The sequence below is a fragment of the Sus scrofa genome, chromosome 4 (genome assembly GCF_000003025.6).
Source record: "Sus scrofa isolate TJ Tabasco breed Duroc chromosome 4, Sscrofa11.1, whole genome shotgun sequence".
NCBI lineage: Eukaryota > Metazoa > Chordata > Mammalia > Artiodactyla > Suidae > Sus > Sus scrofa.
Window position 1 is genome coordinate 30812996 of NC_010446.5, and position 13344 is coordinate 30826339.

The 13344-nt window shown below is 36.9% G+C and overlaps 1 protein-coding gene across 13 annotated transcripts in view; it reads right to left on the reverse strand.

The window, feature by feature from the left end:
• OXR1 (oxidation resistance 1) overlaps positions 1 to 13344 on the reverse strand; it is a 519109-nt gene that overhangs the window by 77152 nt on the left and 428613 nt on the right. For all 13 annotated transcript variants that reach the window (XM_013996553.2, XM_013996555.2, XM_021090590.1 and 10 more), the window contains one exon: positions 5405 to 5487. In XM_013996553.2, the coding sequence (XP_013852007.1) occupies positions 5405 to 5487 (83 nt within the window). The remainder of the gene's footprint in view (positions 1 to 5404; positions 5488 to 13344) is intronic.

Below are 13344 nucleotides of genomic sequence, written 5' to 3' on the forward strand. Positions count from 1 at the left end.
AACAGCAAATCCAACAGAAGCTCTTAGTATAAACAGAGCAACATATTTGCTCCAAATTGTCCAGGAAAGACTTTATAGAAAGAATTTAAAGCTAAATTTTGAAGAAGGGGTAGACATTTGAGAAGTAGAACGGAGAGAACATTCAAAGTGAAGAGAATAGAAATGACATACCAGGAGACATTGAAACACGTTTGTGGGATAATCTTTTCCTCCTAAACCATTCAGAGTATAATATGAATTTAGGATTTTAGAATGGAGAATAACTAGAGTTAAGTCTCAAGAAAAGATGAGACTGAACGGGCATTTTGAATTAGACTTAAAGATTTTGAAAATCAGGAAAGCAGATATGTATGTGAAGGTAAAAAAATATATATACTTTTTGGAGTTCCCATTGTGGCTCAGTGGTTAACGAATATGACTAGGAACCATGAGGTTGCAGGTTCAATCCCTGGCCTTGCTCAGTGGGTTAAGGATCTGGTGTTGCCGTGAGCTATGGTGTAGGTGGCCTACGCAGCTTGGATCCCATGTTGCTGTGGCCCTGGCGTAGGCTTGGCAGCTACAGCTCCAATTAGACCCCTAGCCTGAGAACCTCCATATGCTGCAAAAATGGCCCTAAAAAAGGCAAAAAGACAAGATATATATATATATATATACACACACACTTTTTTTTAATGGTTTTGTAAAATCAAACTGATGCCAAAGACATGGATTAATAAGTTAGTTCTGCCCTCTTCTTCTGTGCAAACTTTCTCATCTATACAATGACATGATGTCACCTACCTTATCGAGATAATATATATAAAAGCTCTCAGTACACCAGTTTCATTTTTCAGTAACATTTGGAAGTTCACAAATTATTTTATGTTGATTATCACACATTCATCCTCACAATGATCTTATTAGTTGGGGTAATGAAAATGATAAAAAAAATAACACCAATATAAAAGAAGGTAGTTGCAAGGCCAACTGGCATCTTAGATTAATGGCAAAAGGTCTAGGATTAATGAGACAAGAGCATGGATGCAGAAAAACCAATGTAATACTCCAGAAGTAGATCATTTCGAAGGGAATAAAAATGTAAAAAAAGATTAAGGTACAAAATTTTCAAATACAACTCAAGAAAAAAACATGAATGGACTGAATGAGACTGTAATGTGGTTGCAGTTGTAGTATGCATGAGGTGTAAATGTTAATGAGTAACTGATGTGGAATCCAAAAATTCCAAACCGGATGAACAAGAGACTGAAGGAAAACGGAAATAAAAAAAATAAGCACTGGGGAGTTCCCATTGTGGCACAGCAAAATGAATCTGACTAGGAACCATGAGATTGCAGGTTCGATCCCTGGCCTCACTCAGTAGATTGAGGATCCTGAGTTGCAGACGCGGCTTGGATCTGGCATGGCTGTGGCATAGGCTGGCAGCTACAGTTCTGACTGGACCTCTAGCCTGGGGGTCCAATATACCGCAGGTGTGGCCCTAAAAAGCCAAGAAAAGTCAAAAAACAAAAAAACAAAACAAAACAAAACACACAAAAAACAAAAAACTAAGCACTGGACAAGAATGGAGAAAGAACTGGTTAAGAGATTTGCTAGAATTTGTTACATATGAAGTGGTAGGAGGAAATGTAAGCATCCAGAAAGGTAGAAAATAGAAAAAAGTTTGGGTCTTCTTCACATAGTAAAGTTCTTAAGCCTTGCAAATAATAGAGGTAAATGGAAGAGTGAAAAGAAACAGGGACTACTCACACTTGCAATCAAGAGCAGAACAGCCGGCAAAAGAGGTAGAAGATACAGTCAAAGTGCTAGCAAGAACAGCAGGGCAATGACACATAATGATAGAAAAATGTAGTACAACTAGTCTCAAGAATAAATTGAGAAAGGAGAATATTTAATCAAAAAATAATGGCTGATAATTTTCCATAATTTATGAATGACATGATTCCTGAGAGTGAAAAAACACAGTAAATAGGATAAATAAAAATTTGTCTGAATCTAAAACTTATCACAATGGAACTACAGGAAACTTCAAAAACAATATGAAAAAAGAAAACTGCCTAGAAATGAACAAAAATAAAAAAGCAACAGAAGTACATAAGATGATTACTAGAGTTAAAGCACTGATGGAAAATAACTATCAAACTACACATAGCTCAGCCACAAGAAATGAGGGTGCAAGAAGACCTTTTCAGATACTGCCCGATTATCCACTCACAGACTCTCACTGAAAGATACACCAAAGAACACTAAGAAGGAAAGTAAAACCAGAATAAAGGAACAGTGAGCAGGAAGCATCAACAAAGAAAAAGCCACTGGGTTTGATAATTAGAAAATCAGGAGTTCCCGTCGTGGCGCAGTGGTTAACGAATCTGACTAGGAACCATGAGGTTGCGGGTTCGATCCCTGGCCTAGCTCAGTGGGTTAAGGATCCCGTGTTGCTGTGAGCTGTGGTATAGGTCACATATGCGGCTCGGATCCCGTGTTGCTGTGGCTCTGGCGTAGGCTGGCGGCTACAGCTCCAATTGGACCCCTAGCCTGGGAACCTCCATATGCCACGCAGGAGCGGCTCGAGAAAAGGCAAAAAGACAAAAAAAAAAAAAAAAAAAAAAAAAAAAATCATCAGTGACTTTGGAGAAGGCTTTCAGCAGAATATACAGGGATATTCACTAGGAAGAAAATGACAATAGCATTTTCAAGGTCTCCTTGATTGCTACTGAATGTGATTTTATAATTAAAAACAATATGTATGCACATATGTGCATAAATACACATATGATTTTAACTTTAAAGCTACCTAAAGTACAATGATTAATTTATACTATATTTAGATTGCATTTAAAATAGATTAAACTAAACCATAAATATTTTAGGATAAATTTTGAGAGTACATTCTGATATTAAAAGATTTTAAGAGAAATCTAGGATAATATATTTTTCCTAAATATAAAGCTCATGTTATATAAGTAGTTTATATAAAGATATATGAAGATTTTACAAATTTTAATAAGAATAGAAGATAACAATATCTTAGTCTTAGAAATACAACTGTTCCTTTCTTTTAGGGTATGGCATAGGGAATAAATGAAGGATTAAAGAATGAAAAAAAAAGTCTAATAATTATTTCCCAAAGGTCATTTATAACATAAGAAAAAAGTGTATCACTATATATATATAGTGGAACAGTGAGCAGGAAGCATCAACAAAGAAAAAGCCATATATATAGTGATTCCTCAGTACCTTGGGGGATTTGTTCAGGATCCTTACCGATACCAAAATCCACAGATGCTCAAGTCCCTTATATAAAATGGCCTGATTCTTTGTATACATATAACTTACATACATCCTCCATATACATTAAGTTATCTCTAGATTACTTATAATACCTAATACAATGTATGTAAATAGGAGCAAGTAAGGCAAATTCAAGTTTTGCTTTTTGGAACTTTCTAGAATTTTTTTTTTTTTTTTTTTTTGCTTTTTAGGGCTGCACCCATGGCATATGGAAGTTCCTAGGCTAGGGGGCAAATCCGCCACAGCCACAGTCACAACAATGCGGGGATCTGAGCCATGTCTGAGACCTACACCGCAGCTCACTGTAAAGACAGACCCCCAACCCACTGAGTGACCCAAGAACAGAACCCACATCCTCATGGATACTAGTCAAATTCGTCTCCACTGTGCCATAACAGGAACTCCAGGAACTTTCTAGGATTTTTTCCCACAAAATATTTCAATCCATGAGTGGTTAAAACTATGGGCACAGAACATAAGAGTACAAAAGGCCAACTGTAAGTTCAAGTTTCAATCAACCTTCCCTCCAAAATAATGGCTCTTAATTTCTATTTAATTTTGCTATCAATAACACAAGTTCTATTGAATTAAAGAAAAATTTGATGAACTCCTGAATTCAAATCCAACTAAACTTTCATAATCCTTCACAAACACAGAATTACATACGTAGATAACATCTTACTCATGCCTAGTCTCATGCCTTAATACAACAAATTACATTACCCAATATTTTACTGTCTAAATTTATATGCTCTATTTCTCAATCACGCAGAGTAAGCACAAGCACATTTAATTTACATTTATAGTATTTAAGAGGAGTTTTTTGTTTGTTTGTTTGTTTGTTTTACCTTTTTGCCTTTTCTAGGGCTGCTCCCTTGGCATATGGAAGTTCCCAGGCTAGAGGTCTAACTGGAGTTGTAACCACTGGCCAGAGCCAGAGCTACAGCAACACGGGATCTGAGCCACATCTGCAACCTACACCACAGCTCACGGCAACGCCGGATCCTTAACCCACTGAGCAAGGCCAGGTATCGAACCCGCAACCTCATGGTTCCTAGTCAGATTTGTTAACCACTGTGCTGTGATGGGAACTCCAAGAGATTTTTTTGCAGTAGTAAATATAATTCTACCCTAAATTATCTGGTTTCAAACCATTTTAAAATATTTAAAATCTCATACTGTCAATTATACAGAGTATGAAAATAATACATAACTCGAAGGTTTTGATAATTTGTTCAATGTTTAGAATTCAAGAACAATCAACTCTCAATCCAAGACTGGAAGACTTTGTGATGACACAAATGTATAAATTGCTTAAAACTGCTATTTTCTTCTTAATACAGTTATACCTATAAGGAAATGCGGGGGTCATTTTAAGAACATAGAAACCTAACTATAAATCAATGCAAATAATCTAATGTGAGAGGTTGTTCTGAAAGATTAACATAAGCTTATTTTTTCCATATTCTATCTGCCATTTTCATCACCATTTGCACTGCAGGGAATATAATGAATATAATGAAGATCACATTTAAAAAAGTAAATGTTTCTTTTTAAAAGCCTAACCTAATACAAATTATTGTAGCATAGGAAGTTTGACTTCCAGTAAATAATCATCTTATTAAAGTTGCTAGAACAGGAGTTTCTGTCGTGGCTCAGTGGTTAATGAACCCGATTAGGATCCATGAGGATTCAAGTTTGATCCCTGGTCTCGCTCAGTGGGTTAAGGATCCAGCATTGCCACGACCTGCAGTGTAGGTCACAGACTAGGCTCTGATCTGGCGTTGCTGTGGTTCTACCACTAGCCTGGGAACCTCCATGTGCTATGGGTACAGCCCTAAAAAGACAAAGACTAAATAAATAAATAAATAAATATGAAAATAAAGTTGCTAGAACAGTATACCTTAACATTATGCTTAAGATCTCTCTATGGGAAAAAAATCCTACAATACAATTAAGAACTGAAATATTATTAGTAGTAATACAGTTATCAAAAGTGAAGTACAGAATTTTAAAATAAGGCAATTAGCAACCTTGGTCTTATTTATAAACAAAGAATGTCTCAAATAAGACTATCACAAAAAGAAAGTAGGTTTTTCGAAAGCAAATAACTTACAGTATACTCAATAGTCCCTTTTGGTTTCTGAAAAGACATTCGTCTCCCATCTTTCTTGTCTAGGGTCTTCTTTTGGCCAGTGTCTGAAAAAGAATGATGCAAAACTCATAATTCATTTTCCTTTCAGAGTAATGTCAAGGACTGCTAAATAGAGCTCACTGGGCAGATATCTACTAAAGTTAACAGTAATACAATTTGCAACCTAGGATTCTCTACTCTAAAATACAACCACGTATCAAAAAAAGTAAGTGTACTCCCTCCCTGCTTGCTTTACAGACTGACTAGTTTGTAAATGGTTGGCAGAAAGGAAGTTATTAAAACATAAATGAAGGTATGTATCTTTCAACACATCCAACATGATTATGATAAACTATATTCGAAGACATTATTATTAACCAAACCAAGTCTGAAACATGCAATATTAATCCTTAATGGAAGAAAACATCTCTATGTCCAATAGTTAAAGACAGAGTCTTCTATATGGAATTATATCAAATTATTGAATTCGTTATATACACCATGAAGTAGTAAAGATATACTTTCATATATAAACATACTTTTATGGATTTCATTTCAGATTGAATGCCAACTATTTTTCACTTGCTTATCAAGACATTTCACTTGGGGAGTTCCTGTTGTGGATCAGTGGAAACAAACCTGACTACTATCCATGAGGATGCAGGTTCGATCCCTGGCCTTGCTTAGTGGGTTAAGGATAGGCCATTGCCTTGAGCTGTGGTGTAGGTTGCAGATGCAGCTTGTATCTGGTGTTGCTGTGGCTGTGGTGTAGGCAGGCAGTTGCAGCTCTGATTCGACCCCTAGCTGGGGAACGTCATATGCCACAGGTGAGGCCCTAAGAAGACAAAAAGACAAAAAAAAAAAAAAAAAGGAAAGAAGGAAAAAGACATTGCACTTGGAACACATCATTATCACTAAGTTTATGATATCTGGTTTATTTTAAATTATGCATTAGTGTTAACCTCCTCATCTATACTTCATGTAACAAAGATTGCACTGAATTGATAAAATACAACTCCTATCTAAAATTAAGTAAAATCGGAGTTCCTGTCGTGGTGCAATGGTTAACGAATCCAACTAGGAACCATGAGGGTGCAGGTTCAATCCCTGGCCTTGCTCAGTAGGATAAGGATCCGGCATTGCCCTGAGCTGTGGTATAGGTTGCAGACATAGCTCGGATCCTGCATTGCTATGGCTCTGGCATAGGCTGGCAGCTACAGCTCTGATTAGACCCCTAGCCTGGGAACCTCCATATGCTGCGGGAGCAGCCCTAGAAAAGGTGCAAAAAAAAAAAAAAAAAAAAAAAGGTAAAATTAAGTAAAATCAATCTGTAAAAACCTAAAATTCAAAACTGAATAAGATAATAAACAAAGATGCTATATTCACATTCAATTTTTACAAAATTAAAAGAGTAATTTTCAAAGAAAAATTAGTTCTATGTAAGCCTAAATAAGTTAGAAAATATCTAATTCATTGTTCTCCCTCTATCCAATCTTAATTGACATTTTGACAATACCAGAGTTTGTTGGAGTTTCTGTCATAGCTCAGCAGTTAACAAATCTAAGCATCCATGAGGACACAGGTTCGATCCCTGGCCTTGCTCACTGGGTTAAGGATCCAGCATTGCCCTGAGCTGTAGTGTAGGTCGGAGACGCAGCTCATATCCTGCACTGCTGTGGCTGTGGTGTAGGCCAGCAGCTGTAGGTCCGATTTGACCCCTAGCCTGGGAACCTCCATATGTGGCAGGTGTGGCTCTAAAAAAGCCAAAAAATAATAAAAATAAAATACCAGAGTTTGTTTACATGTACGTGATTAGCTCTGCTGGGTGAATGATTCTAATAAAGCTAAATAATGAAAATAATATTAATAATCAAGTCTGAATCCCAAAGAAGTCAGTTAGCTCTGCAATACTTAAAAAGGCTTTCCCATAAAACCTTCCTGATCACCCAGGCCAAGCCAAATCTCTGTTACTGGTTACACAGCATCTTGCCTCCTTCACAGTATTTGGCAGAGTTTTAAGTTTAAGATCTCTTCCACTAAATAACCTATAAAACATGGTGTGTGCTTTGTTCCACAATGACACCTTCTATGCCTAACAAAGTGCCTAACGTGGCAAGTATCACATTTGTTTGGTTCATTTTTTAAAAAATTTTTATTGAAGTATAGTTGATTTACAATGTTGAAGTAATTTCTGCTATACAGCAAAGCGATTCAGTTATACATATACACATAACCATTCTTTTTCAGATTCTTTTCCCATATAGGTTATCATAGGATACTGAATAGGTAAATTAATGTTGTGAAGCAACAACTTGAGCTGTATCTAGAACTGACATAATTATAGTCATTTTTTAATAAAGAAAAGTGGACAAAGAAAATGTATGGCTATAAAAAAGCAGTATTTTTCTATTGTTATGGTGGGAATGCAAAATGGCACAATTCTTAGGGAAAGACATTATTTTTGCTTATCACTATATTCTAGCTTTCTCCGTTGAACAGTATATATTTAAATTTGTTTTTGTGATAAAACATTAAAACTATTTTAAAATAAATTTAAAAAATTCATTTCTGCTATTTCATGAACAGCAGGGGGAGCCAAAAACAGTTTCCTCATTTTGCAATTTAAACTTAAGCAATGCAAAATACAGTTATTAATTTTAATAATGTATATCCTTCCTTAATTGATTTCAGGAGTAAACGTTAGTCTACGCTTACTTTGTCTAGTAGTAGTTTTTTAATCTGTATTACATAGTACTCCAAGAATTCATTAAACATTTAATCACAATTAAATTTGCAACTGCATGATCATTTTTAAAAGTTCACCATGGACCACAGTTCAGAGCAAGAAAATTAATACAACAGGCTTCTGCAGCTTAAGTTTTTAAACAAATTGAGAATATTCACTTTAACAATTTAAAGTTAAAAAATATATTGTAATAATTTATTATGAAAATAATAACTTCTAGGGAGTTGTGCTCAGTGGGTTAAGAATCTGACTACTATCCATAATTCAATCCCAGGCCTTGCTCAGTGGGCTAAGGATCCAGCGTTGCCACGAGCTGCAGTGTAGGTCTCAGACACGGCTGGGATCTGGTGTTACTGTGGCTGTGGTGTAGGCTGGCAGCTGCAGCTCAGACTCAACCTTTACCTTAGCCTGAGAACTTTCATGAGCCACAGGTGTGTCCCTAAAAAGACCAACCGCCCCCCCAAAAAAGAAAATTATGTTAGTGGGCATCCATAGATAACAGCCTAAGTTACTTTAATTTTTCACAACTAATATTAACTAGTACTTTTATCCTCTTTCTGGACAATGTAAAGACGTTAACTGTGGGCTCCTACCAAGACTTAAATGCAATTGTTATTACATATGCGTATATTAAAACACTGAGACACTTTTTCTAGATAGTCAACATTCATTTAGTTTTGCCCTCATATTTACCATTTTTTATTGCATCTCTGGTTAATTCCACAAATTATCGATTTTAAGTTGGTAGGTTGTTTTCCCCTGCCTTTTAGTTTCCACTGTTTCTGTTGACAAATCAACTGTCAATCTCATTGTTACATCACTGACTACTTGTTCTGATCGCTTTTAAGATTGGCATTGATTCCACTGGGAGCCTGCAGGGAATCTATGAATTAAAACATTTCATTGGTCTTGGAATTTTCAGCCACTCTCTCACGAAGTAATGTTTTTACCCCTTTCTCTCCCTCCTTTCTTTTGGGGACTCAAACATACATATATTAGAACTTCTAACATTATCTGGTATTAAGCTTGCACTCCCTCCTTTATTGTCTTTTTTTTTCTTTTTTTGTCTTTTGTCTTTTTAGGGCCAAACCCCTGCAACCCACCCCACGGCACATGGAAGTTCCCAGGCTAGGGGCTTAACTGGAGCTGTTGCCACCGGCCTACACCAGAGCCACAACAATGCCAGATCCCAGCCACGTCTTCGACCCACACCACACCCCACAGCAACGCTGGGGGAGGCCAGGGATCAAACCCGCAACTTCATGGTTCCTAACTGGATTCCTTTCCATTGCGCCACGACGGGAACACCCCTCCTTTATTTTCCATTCTTTTGTCCCTCTCTCTTTATTCTGGATATCTTCTTATCTGTCTTCCAATTCACTAATTCTTCTGTAGTGGTTAATTTGCTATTAAATCCACCCACAAAAATCCTAATTTGGAAGATTATACTTTTTCAATTCTAGACTATCCATTTTTCTTTTTTATGGTTTATACCTCTACAACTCTCAATTAGCTCGAAATTCTCAACAGAGCTATTTTAAATATGATAACTTCAAGATAGAGAGTTCCTGTGGATCTGTTGCTAGTTTCTTGTTTCTGGAATCTTGTCAGGTGTCTAATTATATTTTACGTAATAGATACTAAATTTGCAAAATTATCTACATACAATTTGACACACAGAAAGCTGTATTTCTCTAGAAAGGATTAATGTTTGCTTCTGCCTAATACCTGGGGACACCAGTAATACCAGATCTTGTTAATGCAATTATAGGAATGATGATTTATTAAAGCCAAGCTACCATACTCTGAGGGTCTAACTACTTCAGCTTTTCTACTCCTAAGGTGTAGCATTTTGGGGTCCTACGTGAGAGTTCACCCCCTCTCCTGTGTTGAGTCTTATACTCTGATCCTATCCCCTTATACCCACAGGCTGCCAAAAGCACTTCTTAATCTCTTAGCTGCTGCTTCTGGTATTAACACATCCCCCAGGGAAAAAGAAATCCCAGATTGGAGCTATTCCTCCTTGAACCTCTGTCCTCACTTACATCCTAACCTAGTCATATCAGCTAGCTTTCTGATACCTTCAATAACATTTGTTTTGTTTTGTCCCAGCTAATTATTTATTTTTAATTGAAGTATAGTTGATTTACGATAGTGTTAGTTTCTGGTATATGGCAAAGTGACTCGGATATCTAACTAGACATAGGAGATAGATAATCATTTTTTTCTTCTTTTTTTGCTTTTTAGGGCCACGCCCGAGGCACATGGAGGTCCCCAGGCTAGGGGTCCAATAGGAGCTTCAGCTGCCAGCCTACACCATAGCCATAGCAATTCGGGATCTGAGCTGTGTCTGCGACCTACACTGCAGCCCACTGCAACCCCAGATCCTTAACCCACTGAGCAAGGCCAGGGATTGACCCTCAACCTCATGGTTCCTAGTCAGATTCATTTCTGATGAGCCATGACGGGAACTCCTTTTTTTTTCTTTTTATGGCCACACCTGAAGCATATGGAAGGTTCTTGGCTGGAGTCCAAGTGGAGCTGCAGCTGCCTGCCTACACCACAACCACTGTAACACCAGATCAGAGCCACATCTACAACATACGTCACAGTTTACAGCAATGCTGGATCCTTAACCTACTGAGTCAGGCGAGGGATCAAACCCGAATTCTCACACAGACAATGTCACGTCCTTAACCCACTGAGCTACAACAGGAACTCCTACTCTTTCTTTCTTTCTTTTTTTTTTTTTTGGCTGCCCCACAGCATACAGAGTTCCCAGGCCAGGGATCACATCCAAACCACAGTTGTAATTTATGCTGCAGCTGTGGCAACACCAGATCTTTTAACCCAAAGCACCCAGCCGGGGTCAAACCTGTACCTCCACATTGATCCAAGTCGCTGCAGTCAGATTCTTAACCCGTTGTGTTGTGGGAACTCCTATTTATTTTATATAGAGTACTATATATCTGCTAACTCCAAACTACTAATTTATCCTTCTCTTACCTCCCTTCCTCTTTGGTAACCATAAGTTTGTTTTCTTTGTCTGTAAGTCTGCCTCTGTTTCGTAAATAAATTCATTTGTATAATATTTGAAATTCCACATAAGTGAAAGCATATGATATTTATGTTTGTCTCACTTACTTTACTTAGTACATTAATCTCTAGGTCCATCCATATTGCTGTAAAAAGCATTATTTCATCGCTCTTTTATGGAAGAGTAATATTGCATTGTATAAATATACCACATCTTTATCCATTCATCTGTTGATGGTCATTTATGTTGCTTCTATGTCTTGGCTACTGTAAATAGTACAGCTATGAAGACTAAGGTGTAAGTTATCTTTTAAATTAGTTTTTTTCTGGATGTATAACCAAGAGTGAGATTACTAGATCATATGGCAATTCTATTTTTAGTTTTCTAAGAACCTTCAAACTGTTCCATAGTGGCTGCACCAATTTACATTCTCATCAACACTGTTGGAGGATTCCCTTTTCTACATATCTTCTCTAGTACTTGTTATTTGTAGATTTTTCAATGATTGGCTCAGTTATTTAAACTGTCCTCAGGATGACAGTCTGAATTACTTAGTTTGCAATTACCAGACTCTGATGTCCCAAAAGATTTTTTTAGCAGGGAATTAACAAAAATTAAAAACCATTTTGGTAAAGAATAGGGAAAGTCAAAAAAAAAAATAGGTAAAACAAACTGGAAAAAGAATGCAAGCCTGAAAATCAACAATGAAAATTGTATCATATCCACTTTTAATATGCTAAAAGGCCCCTATTATAACTGAATATTATAAATTTGCTAGTAGCTACTGATAAAAAGTTTGATGATTTAAAAATATTGAGCTGAAGTTCCCATTGTGGCTCGGCCGTAACAAACCCAACTAGGCTCCATGAGGACATGAGTTAGGTCCCCTGGCCCCGCTCAGTGAATTAAGGACTTGGGATTGCTGTGAGCTGCTGTGTAGGTGTAAGATATGACTCAGATCTGGCATTGCTTGTTGTTGTGTCTGTGGCATAGGCTGACAGCTGCAGCTCAGATTCAACCCCTAGCCTGGGAACTTCCATATGCTGTAAGAGCAGCCATAAAAATAAATGAATAAATAAATAAATGTTAAGATTTTCAAGCTAAAGTGTTATGACCCAATAATATACTTCTTAGCTATTTTTTCCTTCTGTCTCAAGACCAGGGCTGTTCCATATAATGGCTACTCCCTAAAAGGGTATTACACATAACATATCTGTGCATGTACATCTAACCATTCCTGTTTCTGCTCCCGGTTAAATTATAGTGTTTGGAAAATAAATGTTCTTTAGGAATTCATGCGTAAAAAGCAAATCACTTACTAGGGGAAAAAGAAAACAGTCTAGCTTGCTTAAAACCTCTTTACTGAAACATTCAATGCCATAAGACTGAAATTATGCCAAGTGTATCAAAATAAAAACTCCAGGAATGAGGAGGACATGATCAAAGGACTAGCAGGGAGTACTGAAAAAATTATGCCGTTGAAAAACTGTGAATGTTATAACTATGACAGGGCCATATAAGTATGAGAATTGAAAATATGGTGTAATAAATATCAAGAAATGGGGAGAAGAAATATAGAGGATGAAACTGCTCATACCACCTGAAAAGTTAAATAAATCCCACCTAAAACTGAAACAAGAATGTAACAACAATACCAATTTTTAATATTTTTGCAGAATCTGCATAACTTTAGACACATCTTTTAGGAAGTATTTTCTTTTTTTTAAAAGGCAGTACTTTCTTAAGCAGATATTATCACTCAGTCACTCTTTCTCTCTAACCATCTACCCATCATTCTATATGTATACGTGTGTAAAACAGATCTTAACAATTATGCCTGTCCTAATATTAATGACATCACTGGATAGCTGGATTGGAGGTGGCTTTTAAAAGTTAATATTTGTTATATATTAGGGAGTTCCCATTGTGGCTCAGCGGTTATCGAACCCAACTAGTATCCATGAGGAAGCAGGTTTGATCCCTGGCCTCGCTCAGTGGGTTAAGTAATAATCTGGCATTGCCGTGAGCTGTGTGCAGGCTGGCAGCTACAGCTGTGATTTGACCCTTAGCCTGGGAACTTCCATGTGCCATGGGTGCAGCCCTAAAAAGACCAAAAAAAAAAAAAATTTTTTTTTGTTA